This window comes from Podarcis raffonei, chromosome 5 (genome assembly GCF_027172205.1).
Source record: "Podarcis raffonei isolate rPodRaf1 chromosome 5, rPodRaf1.pri, whole genome shotgun sequence".
NCBI lineage: Eukaryota > Metazoa > Chordata > Lepidosauria > Squamata > Lacertidae > Podarcis > Podarcis raffonei.
Window position 1 is genome coordinate 1279685 of NC_070606.1, and position 19869 is coordinate 1299553.

At 44.6% G+C, this 19869-nt stretch overlaps 1 protein-coding gene across 1 annotated transcript; it reads left to right on the forward strand.

Moving 5' to 3' along the window:
* The first annotated feature begins 1343 nt into the window (after positions 1–1343).
* On the forward strand, positions 1344–19533 carry MANSC4 (MANSC domain containing 4). The gene is made up of 4 exons (XM_053387519.1): positions 1344–2242; positions 6898–7446; positions 17468–17602; positions 18678–19533. Exons 2-4 carry the CDS (start codon positions 7215–7217, stop codon positions 19361–19363), a joined length of 1053 nt encoding a protein of 350 aa, XP_053243494.1. The 5' UTR covers positions 1344–2242; positions 6898–7214; the 3' UTR covers positions 19364–19533.
* The last annotated feature ends 336 nt before the right edge of the window (positions 19534–19869 follow it).

The window sequence follows — 19869 nt, forward strand, 5'->3', positions numbered from 1 at the left end:
AACGGCGTTTCTGTGCGCTGCTCTGGCCACATGACCCGGAAGCTGTACGCCGGCTCCCTCGGCCAATAAAACGAGATGAGCGCCGCAACCCCAGAGTCGTCTGCGACTGGACCTAATGGACTTTACCTTTAAGAATGCCATTTGGTGCATGCCTTAGGTTTTCTACACGCGTGGCCACAATTATGCTTTTATTTGTTACACAGCACTTGACCTATCTGTGCTTTGCTCAATATTTGTCTTTCGTTACGGCCGTTCAAAAAGTTTGCAGGTCTGTTCTCAGGTATTTCCAGGGGGCAAAAGCTCAGCCAACTTCTTTTCACAGTAGGAATTCTGCACGGATCAAGGAGCTCCGCACTCACCAAGGCACAGAAAGGCAGGATGTGTTCCCAGATTGTGGCCGTGACATTCAATCTGTTTGGTGTAGCAAGTAAAAGGCTGCAGAATGGAATTTCTTTGTCCCTGCCTCAGGTGAAGAGGGCTCCCTAGCAGTCTAAAACCAGGGTCAGGTGGGTAGAAAACTTCTTCTGTATGGGCTCATTCCATTAAGGTCATGCAGTGTGAGGGCTTTTTGTTCTATAAAGCACAGGATGGTGTCTTATTGCATATCACGGCTCTCTCTGCCCTCTCTGCAATATGCTATTGCGTTGCCAAGATGGGTTGTAGTTTACAGCATAACCTTAGTTCACAATTACACTACTTGATCAGGCCAAGTTCATCCAGTCCAACAATAAGACAGTGGCTTCTGGAAACATCTACTGTTCAGGCATAGACTGCCATGGGACATGGAGGTTCAGTGTAGCTTGTGGTGACTAGTTTCTTAACCTAATTATGCCCTGTGTCACAAACTTCCCTTTGTCTAGAAAAACATAATGCAGTGGTACCTCAGGTTAAGAACTTAATTCGTTCCGGAGGTTCGTTCTTAACCTGAAACTGTTCTTAACCTGAAGCACCACTTTAGCTAATGGGGCCTCCTGCTGCGCTGCAGCGCGATTTCTGTTCTCATCCTGAAGCAAAGTTCTTAACCCGAGGTACTATTTCTGGGTTAGCGGAGTCTGTAACCTGAAGCGTCTGTAACCTGAAGCGTATGTAACCCAAGGTACCACTGTATACAAAAATTAGATCATTTATTTTATATAGAAAACTGTATAAATCTCTTAATCAAAATATTCTCTAAGTGGTGTACATAATAAAATTATCAATGAAACACAGATAAATCAGCAAAACTTTTAAAGACAAATCTACACAATTAAATTATGTGTATACATAATAAAAAATGATGCCTAAGAAGAGCACTGCTGAATCAGACCCTGTGCCCATCTTCTCACAGGGCCCAACCAGAAGCACACAAGCAAAATCTGGGTGTAACAGCAGAATTCTTCTGAATTCTGAAGCCCAACCCACACAACTAGAGATGGACATTTAGTTGGAAGTAAATCCCTTTAAACTGAGGGGCCCAGTTTCTGTATGAACAGGTCTGTGAATATCAGCATTGCCACTGCATCCTTGGTACTTGAAGCCTGAAGTCCCACGCAGATGTGGAGATGCGTGGCTGCATCTCTGTTTTTCTAATGCATGCAGGGGGCAGAGAGAATTCAGATCAGGATTGTGAATTCTCTTATTGATTATGGAAACAAAAGCCTGTGCATATACATACTTTACCTGCTGAGGGAAACAGTAGCTTTATATGTGATTTTCATCAGGGAAAATATTCCCGAAGGAAAAAGTTGAGCCCCTTCTTGCTCACCCCTCACCCCCGCTATGGCCCTGTCGGTTCTGGTTTGGCCTGAAGCCAGACTGAAACAAGGTAAAGGGTTCTCTGTCTGCCAGACCTCAGGAACAAAGAACCAATACATTGGGTCAATATATGGCCTTAATTGGCCAGTATCAGGTTGACATGGTTTCTGTTGTCTTTGGCAGGAAAGGGGTTAACAGCCAGGCACTGGCTCTCAAAGGAGAGTCATTCTGCTATTGTCTGCTCAGGCAGGTAGGGAGAGTGTGCAAGGCTATTCACCAGAGAGCTTGCTAGCAATTTAAAATAGACTTGCTGCTTTCGAGCAGGCATTTAAAAAATAAATCCATAGCTAGCATTAAAGCAAGTTTCATATCTGTCAATGGAGAGTTATGCATGGATTTAGAAATAGTCCTTTTTGCACACAGCATAATCCTAGCTATCCTGCCTGCCAACAAATTTTATCCTCCTGCTTTTTCCTCTTGGAGTTACAGTCACTTCTACATAGTGCAGGTAAGAAAACGATACAGTGCTTGCTTCTGGTAAGTTTTGCTATAGCCATATTTGTGTTTTTAATTCTTCTGTCTAGGATACTAGGATATAAAATATCAAATTTCAGGCAAAATATTCCTCACACGGAAGATTTGTATCAGAGCGTCTACTTAAGCTGATTGAGAATTCAAGGTCTGGAGAGGAACAGGGAGAATTATGAGAGAAATCTGGTATCAAATCTTAGAAGAGGTAATGAGATAAGCATGATCCATAGAAAGAGGCTGCAGCTGGGATATATGATGATTGACTGGTGGTTGTCTACACTGGAGCAAAATGTAGTTTCACAGAATCCTCTCTCTCCATTACTGTCCATGCTACATGTTCACTATCACAAACCTTACAATTTCCCCTTTCAAGTGAGGTTTTTCTAATCCTCAGAAAGTCTGAAAGAGCCAGGATAAAAAACAAACAAACCTGCATTTAAAAGGGGGAAAGTCTGGGACAGGGGTCAGCAAACTTTTTCAGCAGGGGGCTGGTCCACTGTCCCTCAGACTTTGTGGGGGGGCCGAACTATATTTTTTTGGGGGGGGGGATGAACGAATTTCTATGTCCCACAAATAACCCAGAGACGCATTTTAAATAAAAGGGCACATTCTACTCATGTAAATACACACCAATTCCCGGACCACAGGATGTAGAAGGTGATTGGGCTGGATCCAACTCCCGGGCCTTAGTTTGCTCCAGTATGGATGTTCCCACAGCCACACTGAACTTAATGGGACTTACTTCTGAGTAGACATTTATTTAGAATATGCACTGCTAGTCACAAAAATAACACAATGGTTTACAAGAGTATATACATTAAAAAACAATTTAAAAGATATGCCACATAAATTTTTAAAAATCAGAAATCAGCTAACTAGAACAACAACAAAATAAGGTTCTTTGTTGCTTGTTGTGCCATGTAATAATTTATTCTGCAATAACCAGTTCTGTTACATATCTGGAAGTCCCTTGTTCAGTGGGACTGACTTCCAAGAATAAGGGCAGATGGGAAGGTAGCCCATCTAGAAGGGAAACTTTCATCCTAAACCTCTGCTGCCTTGCGGGATATCTTCAGGAGAAGAAAATACTAAGGAGTAAACCGTGCACAAAGGGGTATGGAGTCTCTAAGGCAACAGCTGGATGGCACCTTGTACACCTCCTTCTGGCATCTCCTGTAGCCAAACTGGTGCTAAATGTATCGCTCTGCTTTCCTTTGGACCCCATCAGCCAGGCTGGGCAGACCAGGATCTCCATGTGCACTGCTCAGCCTTGTGCCTGGAGAGGCCATTTCAGTGCTGCAAATGCAGTGGTTTGATTTCACCCTCGGAGGCTCACTCCATTGTCTCTCAAGACAGAGGGATCCCAGCAACAACAGCTACAACAATGTAGTGTAAATTAAAATGCATGCAATCCTATAATAATTAAAAGTGAAAATCAAAACTGAATGCTGGGATCAGCCACTATGGATAACTACCCATAATTACCTACCAGATAATAATTATTCTGATTTGGAATTTTACCTAACAAATTAATTGCAGCAGAAGCAATTGTTACTAAAAATAGGGAGACTATAGATATATTTATAAAAATCATTTTGGTATTACAAGCAAACATTTTTTTTTCCTTTTTAGAAGCGAGACTTACTTGTACCATTTTACCTTTTAAGTCACTGCTCAAAATTTCTACAGATATCAGAATCTAAGGACTGCTTGGGGCTGTGGGGGCTACACTCCCCAAACATCTCATTGAGGTTTGGGTGTGTTCAGTGGCTGCAGAATGAGACCTGACTGTTTCTTGGGAATAGAAAACTGGGCGGGAGGGGGAACAGAATGGAGTCCCATGGAGAAAGCATGGATGGCAGGCTAAACATGGAACAGCTGCTATGTTTATGGCAGGAAATGTAGTTTCTTTCCACGCAAGGTTATGCACACAAATTACAATGCATAAGGAGTGTGGGGCTGTAACTGAAATGCTTCGTTTTTGTTGCCAAACCAGAAGAGAGGTATCCACCACAAGGAAGTGCACTGAACCTGGAAACAATGCAACATTATTTATATCAAACTTTAATTCTCATCATACTACCAACTCTTCACATGTTCAGTTTTTGTTTTAGATCACGCAAGTTATTTTTAATTATCTGTATAACATCTGCAGTAACCAGGTGCTGTATCCCAAATAGTTTTTAAAAGGAAAAAAACTTGTGTTGTTCTGTTTAGCTAGGGGGACCTGGAAGGACCTGTGCCATCCCCATCCTGAATGTTAGCCAAAGGATCTTTGAATAGCAAGCTTAGCATTAGCAAAAAGGGAGTACCATCTGCCTTCTAAGAGTTTCACAATAGCTATGAGAATGGTAAGGAAAGGGCAGTCAGCTAAGGAAAGAGTTATCTCAAGTGCAGAGTGCAGCTTCCTTTGTCCTCTAACAAGCTAAACTGAGAAGCTCTAGGGGTAGCTTGGCCTGCAGGAGGCAGCTTCTGAAATTCCCTCTTGTATACACCTATGAAAGGCGCAGGAGGCCTGCCCTCTTTTCATGACTATCCTGACGCCAAATCTAAGCTCTTTAGTGCCATAAAATAAAATGGGGAAAAGTTTCAGGAGAGGGGGGAAGAAAAGAAAAAAGATTCCCTTTCCCCTTCCTGGAACCTCCTCTGCTCTGTGAGCTCTGAACATGCTGCATGTTACTTGTTCCAAGTTGGTTAGCATCCTGCACAGGAGAACAACTTTTAGGAGCTAGGGTTATACTGTGATACCTCGGTTTAAGAACAGCCCTGTTTACGAACTATTCGGTTTACGAACTCTGCAAAACTGGAGGTGGTGTTCCGGATTGCGAACTTTACCTCGGTCTAGTGGAAGGGCAAGGGATGCGGGTGGCGAAGGGATGCGGGTGGCGCTGTGGGTAAAACCTCAGCGCCTAGGACTTGCCGATCGCATGGTCGGCGGTTCGAATCCCCGCGGCGGGGTGCGCTCCCGTCGTTCGGTCCCAGCGCCTGCCAACCTAGCAGTTCGAAAGCACCCCTGGGTGCAAGTAGATAAATAGGGACCGCTTACCAGCGGGAAGGTAAACAGCGTTCCGTGTGCTGCGCTGGCTCGCCAGATGCAGCTTGTCACGCTGGCCACGTGACCCGGAAGTGTCTGCGGACAGCGCTGGCTCCCGGCCTATAGAGTGAGATGAGCGCACAACCCTAGAGTCTGGCAAGACTGGCCCGTATAGGCAGGGGTACCTTTACCTTTACTAGTGGAAGGGCACCAGTGGCAGGAGGCCTCATTAGGGAAAGCACGCCTCGGTTTAAGAGTGGTTTCGGTTTAAGAACGAACTTCCAGAACGGATTAAGTTCATACACCGAGGTACCACTGTACTGCAACCTTTTGTTGTGAGTCCCCTCTTATTTTATTTTGTTGTAGTATTAGCAGCAGTAGTAAACAAAAATAATAGTTGTAATAATGTCATCTACATTCTCTTTCTCTTCCATCTTAACTATGTGGGAATGTTAAGGGTAGTAGGAAAGGATATATTGAAAAAGTATTATCCTTCCTTCACTCAAGCTAGTGAGTGATGTAGCAGAGCAGATTCCCCTCAATATAGCTTGAAGCTTGTTTGCAGATTCATTTGAATCTCTTAGTTAAGATTTTTTCCTGGTGCCTAAAGTAACAAAAGAATCACTCACATTTCAGTTCACAATATGATCTCTGAAAGACAGGCTTTACTTACTGGTTACACATAGAAACTGAGTTTATCTCCTAGGGCAGGCATGGCCAAACTTGGCCCTCCAGCTGTTTTGGGACTACAACTCCCATCATGTTAGCTAGGGATGATGGGAGTTGTAGTCCCAAAACAGCTGGAGGACCAGGTTTGGCCATGCCTGTCCTAGGGAGACTGAGCTCATGTGGTGCTGGCTGAGAGCCAGCAGACAATAAAAGTTACATTAAGATAACAAAATGGCTGCAGGAGAGCAGCATGGCAGCAAAAGAGAGAACAAGACAACACTGGAACAAAACTGAGAAAATGGCTGCATGACTCGGCTCTTTTGTGGAGTCAGCCAGAGCCACGTCCATCTCCCAGGTCACATGCAGGGGGAGGACACTCCAGACCAGTGGAAGAGGACGTTACCCTGACTGGATGCCCCCCTGCCTGTGCCCACTCTAGGGAAATAAGGAATGTTGCATTTGACTGCACCAATGGATTACATCCCACAAACTATTGGATATTTGAAAAATGACTAATGGAATTAAAGGGACATTTATTTATCACTTAAAAATATATATATCCTGAGGTTGCAATCCTGTATTCCTATGCCAACACACGTTAGGCACACACTGAAATCCCATAGGATTTAGTGAAAAGTGCAGCCTGATCCTGTGCATATTTACTTGGAAGTAAATGCCATTGTGTTTGATGGGACTTAACATTTGATAAGTGCTAGGGGTTACAGTCCCAAGTTAACACAGCTAAGTGCGGCCAGAGTAATGTCGAGCAGTAGGGTTTGGTTAATAAATTACTAGCTTCTTGTTATGGAGGTTCAAAGTAAATACAAATGCAGTGATCAGTTCATTTTAAGAGAGAAAAGTAACATTCTTTTCTAGCACAGCAGTAACAAAGACTGAAATTTTTATTACACTACCCATTGTTCTACCAGGCCTAAACACACTAAGCACAACCAAATCAAGATCATGGGGCACAGTTTTAAGAGCTCAACCACAGTGTGAACGGTGGGAAGAGATAAATCTGGCCAGCTTCAGAGTGTCTTTCATTGCTCCACAAACTGCAGCCCAGAGATGATGAAAAAACCCACTCTATATGCTTCAAAATGGCTTTGTCATGACAGCATAGATTTACTCTGGAAGACCATGACCATAATCTGTGAGAAGATTGTTTAGCCCAGCAGCATTGACACATCACAATAGGTTCTCTGGTGGACAATGTTTCTACTTTGGAGAAAAACCTTTTACTGAGATGTTTCTGCTGACGGCTGCTGTGTCGGAAGTCTTTCTGCTTTTGGGCTGGGCATGGAGATCAGACTGCATTTGCACACCCACCACTTATTATAAGAATTGTTGGATTCGACGGTTCCCGGGCCTTGCAGTTGATCTGGAGCGTTCACAGAGAAGAGGGGCCTACATTCTCAAAGTCTACACAGAAGCTACAGCCCAACAATGCAGCCGGACCTGCTGCCTCCTAAAGAATGGTAAGAATTCATTTTCTTCCTCTGTAAAAGATCAAAGCAGTCCATGTTAAAAACAAAACATTAACTGTTCAGCTCATGAAGGTGTATGATTTGTAACTATGCATGCATAAAGGCAAAGGTAAAGGGTCCAGTCGCAAACGACTCTTAGGTTGTGGTGCTCATCTTTCTTTCCTAGCTGAGGGAACCAGTGTACAGCTTCTGGGTCATGTGGCCAGCATGACTAAGCTGCTTTTGGCGAACCAGAACAGCGGAAATGCCGTTTACTTTCCCGCCGGAGGAGTACCGATTTATCTACTTGCACTTTGATGTGCTTTTGAACTGCTATGTTGGCAGGAGCAGGGACTGAGCAATGGGAGCTCACCCCGTCGTGGGGATTCAAAACACGGACCTTCTGATTGGCGAGCCCCAGGCTCTGTGGTTTAGACCACAGCGCCACCCGCATCTCTATGCATGCATACATGCAAGTATAAAAGCATTCTGTCACCCTCAAGACAACAGTGACAAAGAAACAGAATGCAGAATGAGGCTACGCAGAGGAAAGATGTAAATAGGAGCTTAATAGAGGCCCACTTGAATTGTGTCCTTGGGTTTCCCCTTTGCTTTCTCTGACATAAATGAGTGGTTGCTTGTTGTTGTTTAGTCGTTTAGTCGTGTCCGACTCTTCGTGGCCCCCTGAACCAGAGCACGCCAGGCACTCCTGTCTTCCACTGCCTCCCGCAGTTGGGTCAAATTCATGTTTGTAGCTTCGAGAACACTGTCCAACCATCTCATCCTCCGTCGTCCCCTTCTCCTTGTGCCCTCCATCTTTCCCAGCATCACGGTCTTTTCCAGGGAGTCTTCTCATGAGGTGGCCAAAGTATTGGAGCCTCAGCTTCAGGATCTGTCCTTCCAGTGAACACTCAGAGCTGATTTCCTTCAGAATGGATAGGTTTGATCTTCTTGCAGTCCATGGGACTCTCAAGAGTCTCCTCCAGCACCATAATTCAAAAGCATCAATTCTTCGGCGATCAGCCTTCTTTATGGTCCAGCTCTCACTTCCATACATCACTACTGGGAAAACCATAGCTTTAACTTTGTTGGCAAGGTGATGTCTCTGCTTTTCAAGATGCTGTCTAGGTTTGTCATTGCTTTTCTTCCAAGAAGCAGGCGTCTTTTAATTTTGTGACTGCTGTCACTATCTGCAGTGATCATGGAGCCCAAGAAAGTAAAATCTCTCACTGCCTCCATTTCCTCCCCTTCTATTTGCCAGGAGGTGATGGGACCAGTGGCCATGATCTTCATTTTTTTGATGTGAAGCTTCAGACCATATTTTGCGCTCTCCTCTTTCACCCTCATTAAAAGGTTCTTTAATTCCTCCTCACTTTCTGCCATCAAGCTTGTGTCATTTGCATATCTGAGGTGGTTGATATTTCTTCCGGCAATCTTAATTCCGGTTTGGGATTCATCCAGCCCAGCCTTTCGCATGATGAATTCTGCATATAAGTTAAATAAGCAGGGAGACAATATACAGCCTTGTCGTACTCCTTTCCCAATTTTGAACCAATCGGTTGTTCCGTATCCACTTCTAACTGTAGCTTCTTGTCCCACATAGAGATTTCTCAGGAGACAGATGAGGTGATCAGGCACTCCCATTTCTTTAAGAACTTGCCATCGTTTGCTGTGGTTGACACAGTCAAAGGCTTTTGCATAATCAATGAAGCAGAAGTAGATGTCTTTCTGGAACTCTCTAGCTTTCTCCATAATCCACTGCATGTTTGCAATTTGGTCTCTGGTTCCTCTGCCCCTTCGAAATCCAGCTTGCACTTCTGGAAGTTCTCAGTCCACATACTGCTTAAGCCTGCCTTGTAGAATTTTAAGCATAAACTTGCTGGCGTGTGAAATGAGTGCAATTGTGCAGTAGTTGGAGCATTCTTTGGCACTGCCTTTCTTTGGCATTGGGATGTAGACTGATCTTCTCCAATCCTCTGGCCACTGCTGAGTTTTCCAAACTTGCTGGCATATTTAGTGTAGCACCTTAACAGCATCATCTTTTGAAAATTTAAATAGTTCAACTGGAATACCATCACTTCCACTGGCCTTGTTATTAGCAGTGCTTTCTAAGGCTCATTTGACTTCACTCTCCAGGATGTCTGGCTCAAAGTCAGCAACCTTGTAATAGTGCCACTGTATTCTGCTCTGGTCAGACCTCACCTGGAGTACTGTGTCCAGTTCTGGGCACCACAGTTCAAGAAGGACACTGACAAACTGGAACGTGTCCAGAGGAGGGCAACCAAAATGGTCAAAGGCCTGGAAACGATGCCTTATGAGGAACGGCTAAGGGAGCTGGGCATGTTTAGCCTGGAGAAGAGGAGGTTAAGGGGTGATATGATAGCCATGTTCAAATATATAAAAGGATGTCACATAGAGGAGGGAGAAAGGTTGTTTTCTGCTGCTCCAGAGAAGCGGACACGGAGCAATGGATCCAAACTACAAGAAAGAAGATTCCACCTAAACATTAGGAAGAACTTCCTGACAGTAAGAGCTGTTTGATAGTGGAATTTGCTGCCAAGGAGTGTGGTGGAGTCTCCTCCTTTGGAGGTCTTTAAGCAGAGGCTTGACAACCATATGTCAGGAGTGCTCTGATGGTGTTTCCTGCTTGGCAGGGGGTTGGACTCGATGGCCCTTGTGGTCTCTTCCAACTCTATGATTCTATGATTCTAACCACACTACCTGGGGTGTATGAGCCATCCATATCTTTCTGGTATAATTCCTCTGTGTATTCTTGCCACCTCTTCTTGATGTCTTCTGCTTCTGTTAGGTCCTTACCACTTTTGTCCTTTATTATGGTAATCTTTGTACGAAATTTTCCTTTCATATCTTCAATTTTCTTGAACATATGGTTCTTCTCTGGTTCTTCCCATTCTGTTGTTTTCCTCTATTTCTTTGCATTGCTCGTTTAAGAAGGCCTTATTGTGTCTCCTTGCTATTTTTTGGAAATCTGCATTCAATTTCCTGTATCTTTCACTATCTCCCTCGCATTTTGCTTGCCTTCTCTCCCCCGCTATTTGTAAGGCATCGTTGGACAGCCACTTTGCTTTCTTGCATTTCCTTTTCATTGGGATGGTTTTCGTTGCTGCCTCCTGTATAATGTTGTGACCCTCCATCCATAGTTCTTCAGGCACTCTGTCCAGCAAATCTAAATCCTTAAACCTGTTCCTCACTTCCACTGTGTATTCATAAGGGATTTGATTTAGATTGTATCTTACCGGCCTAGTGGTTTTTCCTACTTTCTTCAGTTTAAGCTTCTATTTTGCTATAAGAAGCTGATGATCTGATGATCTGAGCCACAGTCAGCTCCAGGTCTTGTTTTTGCTTCTCCATCTTTGGCTGCAGAGAATATAATCAATCTGATTTCGATGCTGCCCATCTGGTGATGTCCATATGTAGATTCGTCTCTTGTGTTGTTGGAAAAGAGTGTTTGTGATGACTAGCTTGTTCTCTTGGCAGAACTCTATTAGCCTTTGCCCTGCTTCGTTTTGAACTCCAAGGCCAAACTTGCCAGTTGTTCCTTTTATCTCTTGACTCTCTACTTTAGCATTCCAATCCCCTATAATGAGAAGAACATCCTTCTTTGGTGTCATTTCTATAAGATGTTTTAAGTCTTCATAGAACTGGTCAATTTCAGTTTCTTCAGCACCAGTAGGTGGTGCATAAACTTGGATTACTGTGATGTTAAATGGTCTGCCTTGGATTCGTATCGAGATCATTCTATCATTTTTGAGATTGCATCCCAGTACAGCTTTCACCACTCTTTTGTTGACTTTGAGGGCCACTCCATTTATTTTGCGGGATTTTTGCCCACAGTAGTAGATATGATGGTCTTCCGAACTGAATTCGCCCATTCCCGCCCATTTTAGTTCACTGATGCCCAGGATGTCAATATTCTTGCCATCTCATTTTTCACCATATCCAGCTTACCAGGATTCATGGTTCTTACATTCCAGGTTCCTATGCAGTATTTTGCTTTACAGCATTGGACTTTCCTTTTGCTTCCAGGCATATCCGCAACTGAGCGACCTTTCGGCTTTGGCCCAGCCGCTTCATCAGCTCTGAATCTACTTGTACTTGTCCTCTGCTCTTCCTCAGTAGCATGTTGGACGCCTTCCAACCTGAGGGGCTCATCTTCCAGCGTCATAACTTTTATATGCCTGTTGTCTTTGTCCATGGAGTTTTCTTGGCAGGGATACTGGAGTGGCTTGCCAGTTCCTGCTCCAGGTGGATCATGTTTGGTCAAAACTCTCCACTATGACCTGTCCATCTTGGGTGGCCCTGCACAGCATAGCTCATAGCTTCTCTGAGTTATTCAAGCCCCTTCGCCACAGCAAGGCAATGATCCATGAACGGGAGTGGTTGCTATTTCCTACTAAAAAGAAATGGGAAGTGCAGCACTTACGGCCTTCTTGTCATGAGAGCCTGGCTCTAAGTGATAGGAGATCCATAGAAGGTTACAAAGAGTCTCTGCGTGCCAAGTGTATTGTTCTCCTTGCAAGATGCCCACTGACCCATGTTGCCACCTTTCATATTGAAGAAATACTAAAATATTAGGGCCAAAATTCACCCTGTTGTCTGTGAGCTGTCAAATTATCATCCTCTTCCTATAAATAATGGATCTAAAACTTGGAATTAATACATTTCATTTGAAAGTAAAGAAGAATACATCTAATCTAGTGCCATTCTTTGTTCTTTCACTGGAGCTATGAACCATAACTTGGCCTTCAGTTGTTGTTTTCAAATTTCTAGTTACATTTCTGAATTGATCCTTAATGCAAACATTATAGTGCTAATGGCAATAAATAATACAAATATAAGAAGATTCTGTCAAGACCCAAGGCAAACACAGTAGAGATTTACCAGCACAAAACATGCAACAAAGCAAAGCATGAAAATATAGGCTGTAAAATGTGCCCTTCAGTTTCCTAGTTCTGCTGGACCTCTCAGCGGCCTTTGATGCCATCGACCACTACATCCTTCTGGACTGTCTAGAGGGGCTGGGAGCTGGGGGCACTGTTATACAGTGGTTCCAAGTGGTGGGGGGATGAGTGTTCAGGCCCCTGGGCTTTCACCTGTTGGGTGCCTCAGGGTTCTGACCTCCCCCCCCCCATGCTTTTTTAACATGCAGCCACTGGGAGAGATCAGCAGTGGGTTTGGGTTGGGTGTTCATCAATATGCGGATGATACCCAGCTCTACCTCTCTTTCAAATCAGAACCAGTGAAGGGGGTGAAGGACCTGTGTGAGTGGAGGTGGTTGGAGGATAGATGGCGGCTAACAGATTGAGGTTGAATCCTGACAAGACAGAAGTACTGTTTTGGGGGGACAGGAGGCGGGCAGGTGCGGAGGACTCCCTGGTCCTGAATGGGGTAACTGTGCCCCTGAAGAACCAGGTGCTCAGCCTAGGAGTCATTCTGGACTCACAGCTGTCCATGGAGGCGCAGGTCAATTCTGCGTCCAGGGCAGCTGATTATCAGCTCCATCTGGTATGCAGGCTGAGACCCTATCTGCCCGCAGACTGTCTCGCCAGAGTGGTGCATGCTCTAGTTATCTTCCGCTTGGACCACTGCAATGCGCTCTATGTGGGGCTACCTTTGAAGGTGACCCAGAAACTGCAACTAATCCAGAATGTGGCAGTTAGATGGCGACTGGGAATGGCTGCCAATACCATATAACACTGATCCTGAAAGACCTACATTGACTCCCAGTACATTTCCGAGCACAATTCAAAGTGTTGGTGCTGACCTTTAAAGCCCTAAATGGCCTTGGCCCAGTATTCCTGAAGGAGTGTCTCCACCCCCATCATTCTTCCCGGACATGGAGGTCCAGCTGCGAGGGCCTTCTGGCGGTTCCCTCCCTGTGAGAAGCCAAGTTACAGGGAACCAGGCAGAGGGCCTTCTCAGAAGTGGCGCCTGTCCTGTGGAACGCCCTCCCATCAGATGTCAAGGAACTATCCTACTTTTAAAAGACATCTGAAGGCAGCCCTGTTTAGGGACATTTTTAATGTTTAATGCTGTGTTGTGTTTTTAATATTTCATTGGGAGCCACCCAGAGTGGTTGGAGAAACCCAGCCAGAAGGATGGGGTATAAATAATAAATAAATTATCATCATCATCAATAATAATTATTATTATCAGTGTGTCCCAAAATATCCCTTTTTATATGGGCTTTCCAAGCTATCCCATTTCCATAGCATAAACTCTTCAGAGGTCAGAGTCATGTACTTCTCCATACAGCAATCAGAAAAGATGCATAGGCAGTCAAAACACTGGTTAGCTACAAAAGGAAAAAGTTTATAAACTATTGGTATAGGGAAAAAATGCTAGTTGCAGACTCTATTCTGGTCTGAAACGAAAAAGGCTGGTTAAAGCCATGTGCTGGAGCAACCAACACAGAGCTCCTTACATACTGAAGTCCACATGGAGAGTGAAAAAGATAACGAAGACCGGGGGTGGATCTACACACGGGGAGGGGGGACACTATAAACAAGTCAGAAAGTAGAGTGGTATAAGAAAAAAAAATTAAACCCTATGGAAAAAGTGTATAAAAATTTTCTGCTCTCTGGCGCCATCTGGTATTGCATGTTTATAGCACATTCAAATCATTGTTGACCCAAGGTGGGAAGTGGTGACATATGCCAACATGGTAACATAGCTTACTCTATAGCTTAACCCCTTTAATAATAATAATAATAATAATAATTTATTATTTATACCCCGCCCATCTGGCTGGGCTTCCCCAGCCACTCTGGGCGGCTTCCAAAAGAATATTAAAATATTGTGATACATCAAACATTAAAAGCTTCCCTAAACAGGGCTGCCTTCAGATGTCTTCTAAAAGTCTGGTAGTTATTGTTCTCTTTGACATCTGGTGGGAGGGCGTTCCACAGGGAGGGTGCCACTACCGAGAAGGCCCTCTGCCTGGTTCCCTGTAACTTGGCTTCTCACAGCAAGGGAACTGCCAGAAGGCCCTCGGTGCTGGACCTCAGTGTCCGGGTAGAACGATGGGGGTGGAGATGCTCCTTCAGATATACTGGACCGAGGCCGTTTAGTATATCCTTGGGGGTAACAGATTGGAATTGATCCCACACAACTTGACTAGACAGGACTCTAGCACTCTCCCAGCCCGGCCCTGCTCCCACGGTGGAGTCTACCTCTTCTCGAAACTGAGCGACTTTATCTGCAAAAAACTTTGCAAAATCATTGCAGGAGATCATGTGGCCCATACTGGGCCCCGATGTAGCAGGTGGTTCCGCTAAATTGCGAACCACCTGAAAGAGTCTCCTGCTGCTGTTTTCTGCAGATGCAATAGAGGCGGTGAAGAAAGTCTTCTTCGCCGTCGCTACCGCCACTTGGTAGGCTTGACATTGAGCTCTAACCCGTGTCCGGTCAGCTTCAGAATGGGTCATCCACCACCGGCGCTCTAGCCGTCTCAACAATTGTTTCATTGCCCTCAGATCTGTGGAAAACCACGGGGCTGTCCAGGCTCCATGCAATCGGAGAGGGCGCTTCGGAGCCAAACAGTCAATAGCCCTGGTTAACTCCACATTCCAGCGGGCCACCAGGGAATCAGCTGAAAGGCCATCAACATGGGATAAAGCATCCCCTACCACTCTCTGGAAACCATTTGGATCCATTAAGTGGAGGGGGGCGGACCATCCGAATCGGTCCCACCTCCCTGCAGAGGGGAAGGGTCGCGGAGAAGTCAAGTTGCACCAGGAAGTGGTCTGACCATGGCACTTCTTTCGTTTCGCTTTTACTTAGTGTCAGATCACCAACATCCATAGAGGTAAACACCAGGTCCAAGGCATGTCCGCGGCTATGGGTTGGGCCAGACTTATTATCATGCACTAATTAGATTCATGCACTAATTAGATTCAAACATTGTAGTTATATGACGCTGGAACCCTAAAGATTCTTGTTTGGATAATTAACTGTGAAAATTTTGTTAATAACTAGCACTATTGATTACAAATGATTAGAATTTATAAACATTTACAACAGGAGCTGACATATCCCACATTTTCTGTGATAACCAACAAGGAGAATCAGCGGATAGCTATGCTACAATATCACTTTTCCTGTATTTTATTACTTCAAGTTATGGGAAGGGGACTAGACACAAACCTGCCCTTTTCTCTGGCAATCCTGTGTTTGGGTTAATTTACTTCCACCCTGAAAGTTCATGGCCACATCATTCCTCCTGAGACATGCTTACATTTCTAATCGAAACTGAATTTTCAATAGGTTGAGGCATGCAACAGACAAAGCAAGGAGGTGTAATCATAATGTAAATCACATTTCCCAGTGCACAGCTCCACCCCTCACTGCTGCTCAAGAACTGGAGTGCTGGAAGATGATGCAGTGTTGTGTCTATTTAACTGTTGAACAATTTTGCCTGATAAATGGCATTTGAAATGCATTGTGAAATACTCATAAAATTATCCTCATTGCACCTAGCTGGCTTTGCCGGTTGCTTTTTTCCTTTTGGTGTACCCCCTTTATAAAAGATTGAGACAGCTGTCTGTCATTACCCAACTTAGCAATGCAGCTACAATTTGTAACCGTCTTCCAAGCTCACCCTTGCCTTTCTCCAGCCGTGGATTGTTAGGTTTCGGAACTGAGCTTTCTAACAGAGAGCAGTACTACGTCACACAGCTGGAGCAAGATGTGAGCTGGGAAGATAAAGGAGCTGATTGAAATCAGATCTAATGGAGTGAGCTCATCCATTACCCAAGTACTGAACTCGCACAACAAAACTCACATTTAAAGATGTTTAGATATCCTGATAAGTAACTCTGCCAGCATACCAAATTCTGCCTTGCGTACTTGGACATTTTAGATTTGGCTATGGATGTACTGATGCTTCTGGGTCAGAGAAGAACAAATACATCTACATAGGGCTGCCAATTAACTAGAAAAATAGCCCAATTTATTTATTTTCAACTCCGTCAGGTCACAGATTTTTTGAAATAGAAATGGTCAGCTATAGATTCTGCTTCAAGACTCAGCCTGTGTGATAGGAGTAGCTGGTGTGCTGGACTTAGACTGGCTATGTCCAGTGCTTTTTTTCTACACCAAAAGGTGCTGGAACACACCTCCCTCAGAAGATTGACCCCAGAGCCCAAAGAGGGTATCTTTGGGCTGGGGGGAGGCGTCTTCTCTTGAGCCAGAGGCAGCCTCTGTGAGACTCGGTTTGTCCTGCCTCAGCCACCTTCGTGGTGCGTGTGTGTTCTCTTCCTCCTGGGAGAACAAGGCAGCCAGCCTGCCCACCAGTGCAAAGGCGGCTGAGCAACAGGTGGGCGACTTCTTTAAACTGCTCTGCTAAGAGGCCCATGGCTGCTTGCCCCTCAGCAGAGCAACTTAACAAGCCCCTGCCCCACATCTCTCCGGCTTCCGTGCGCCAGAGTTGCATGGGGGCTTGCTCGGCTGAGGCACAGCTTTCCTACATGTCAGTTGTTACCTGGGAGGTTGTAGAGCCTCAGCAAAACCCCACTGTGCCCCTGGCTTGCCTGCACCTCTTCAGAGCCTGTAGAGGCTATCCCCTTTGAGCTCCGGGGAGGGTCTCTTCATGAGCTGGAGGTACAGTGGGGCTTTGCTGAGTCTGGTTAGGTCTCTCCCTCCACTTCCAGGGCCCAGCTGAGAGGTGCCAGAACACAGTCCCAGTGAGCTCTGGCAGAAGAAAAGCCTGGTTATTTCACCCACAGGCGAGTCTAAAGGAGATGTATTCATGTATAGCAGGGATAGTCAACCTTTTTATACCTACTGCCCACTAAAGCATCTTTCTGGATGGTAAAATTTCCTTACTGCCCCCCAGTGCTCGATGGAAGGAGGATTCAGCTTATGCTGTAGAACCCCCTACCGCCCATCTAGAATCCTGAAATGGCCACTAGTGGGCGGTACGGACCAGGTTGACAACCCCTGATGTACAGGCATGATATGTATCCTTAACTTTATTCTGAAATCAATTTATTCCTTCTGTTGCTGTTTTTAGTTTCCTGTAACTTGGCAGTTTTCTATGGTGAAACCAATAATCAGAGTCTTAACTGCCTGCATGTTTATTGCCCAGCGTTGGAGAGCTGCATACTGAGGCCTTGGATCAATGTTGTGTTGTACAACATCACACCAGGTAAGGCATCATTATGCACACACAAAGAAGAAAGGGTTGCATGCCACTTGCAAATGTGTGTAACACATTAAAGAACTAATTTTAAAAAAACATTTGGGAGAAGGAAATTTAGAGTAGAAAAGTGATGGGAAGTTCTTAACCATTTCCCTGCCAGGGATGGAATAACAATGCTAAGTGCAAAAATTGAGACAATTCCCGTTCTCACATAGATTTGATGAGAGATGCTTCTTCCCTCGTAACAACTTCTAATGGGATTTCTTGAGTGAGGTTGGGGTTGGCAGCATACCAAATCTATCCTACCTGAACTTTGGGGACACTTTGCAGAGGGGTGTGAAAATATGTCCAGTGACTTTTCTTCACCTTCAGTAACTTCAGCTAGCACAGTAATATTGCAAAGCATTGCATTGAAGCAATGTTGTGAAGGTGGAACGGTGGTTAGCAGATGCTTCAGTCGTTTTGTTTTGTATACTTTGTATACAAAGTACAGCTTTGTATCTTCATGGGCACTTTTGCCCACCTGATTTCTGCAGGTTAGTGAAATATAAAGAGGAGACAGACTGCACATAGATAGGTTCAGCTGGCAGGTGTCCTGGCTGCTGCTCAAAACACCCTCTTTGAAGAGATCTTTATTGAGGCAGACTAACAGTATGGACTGGGTGGCAGGAATTAGTAGGAATAGGCAGCTAGAAGCAGCAGTCAAAGTTTAAGGAGTCCAGAACTGCACAGAAGTTGTCCCAATGAGTTCCCACACCCACCAGTCAAGCTTTTTAGTAAGGCAGGATAAATTTACTGGCAAGGCTCCTGTGCCTTGGAGGAATGTCAAGCTTTGGCAGGGTGGGTCTATTTCCACCTGCATAGCTCCAAATCCCCTAATGACTGCTCCCAGTGGCTTTGTATAGATGTTAAAAATCAACCCCTCCCCCAGTAAAGCCAGAGCCCAATAGAGTACTCATACACTATGCTCTTCATGGGCATGTTATCATGTGCAACTAGGAAGGCTTCCATAGTTAGGAAACACGGGTGCATTTAGGTGACACAGACATTAAAGCCTTGTGCTTGGATTCTGCTTTGACAGGGGTTGATCCGGATCTTCTTGTGTTTGAGAAACTCTCTTTCAAAGATATGAATACCAGGTCCTCTCTTAATAAATGGGAAGTGCATGGAAGTGCAAGGGTTGCCAATTTAGAAAAATGCCAGAATTCAACAACCAGTTCAAGGTACCTCCTTCCTGAATCCTTATCTTCTACAGTGGTCCAAGAGCTGGTAAGTAACAGCAGCAACACAAGTACTGCACCTGCCCCAGTTCACAGGTCTCCATCCAGCACATATTTAGGACCTGCAGATGCACCACTGAAGGACTATTTTACTAAAGTGGCAAACACCTCAGAAAAGAATGGTTCAACAGCCATGTCTGACAATGCAACTGTACTTCCTAGCACTGCTGTTACATCTATCAAGATATTATCACACATGCCCAGCCCAGCCCATCTGAACAGCAGCAAACACTTGAACGAAACCAAGGTATACAGTGGCAGGAATTACACATCAGACAATGAAGACCAGAAATCAGCTTGGGAGGAAGTAGAAAGGGGGAGCTGGCTGCTTCCGGTGGCACTCTGTTTTTCCTTGACTGTGATTTGCTGTTGCACTATTATTCTTGCAACTGGGTGCCATCGAAAGAGGAATGGTCGGTATAAACCAAGACGGAGAGGTGAATCCAGACGGTTCATTAGATACACTATGGTTAAAAATAGCTTTTAATGGTAAATATTCCAAATCTAGAGTAAAGTGAAGGCTAGATGATGAATATGTAAGAGAAGAAAAGGGAACTCTGCAATCCTATACATCTCCACTCAGAAGACTCATTGATATGTGTTTGGGACTGATTATAGGTATTTTGAGTACTTTGTCATTAAACTAGATCGGAGATACATCTGCTTTTCTTGATTATAATGCTTCAATTCTAACAGGGTTTAAATACACCTTTCATTAAGAGTCCTTTCTCCATACAAAACCACATAGACTGGTCGGGAAACTTTTCCAGTATGCAAGCTGTCTCCTTTCTCCACCAACCCTTACAGGCCATTAGGGCCACCAGCTGTCAATTACTTGATGTCATTATGACATTAGGTGATAACTTCAAAGTGAGTGGTAGCCCCTTTGAAGTCTGTTTGCTGATGGTTTGGATTCAAACTGTTCTGCAAATGGAAGTTTCCCCTCTTAGACTTAAAGAAAAAAATGTCCATTTTCCAGGCAAGGTTTGATTC

Excerpts from the sequence above, each read along its gene's own strand:
- MANSC4 (XM_053387519.1), top strand. The coding sequence starts at position 7,215 with ATGTTTCTGCTGACGGCTGCTGTGTCGGAAGTCTTTCTGCTTTTGGGC. Across the intron at positions 7,447-17,467 it reads CTGCTGCCTCCTAAAGAATG|TTTCCTGTAACTTGGCAGTT; the intron begins GTAAGAATTCAT and ends TGCTGTTTTTAG. Across the intron at positions 17,603-18,677 it reads GTTGTACAACATCACACCAG|GGGTTGATCCGGATCTTCTT; the intron begins GTAAGGCATCAT and ends CTGCTTTGACAG.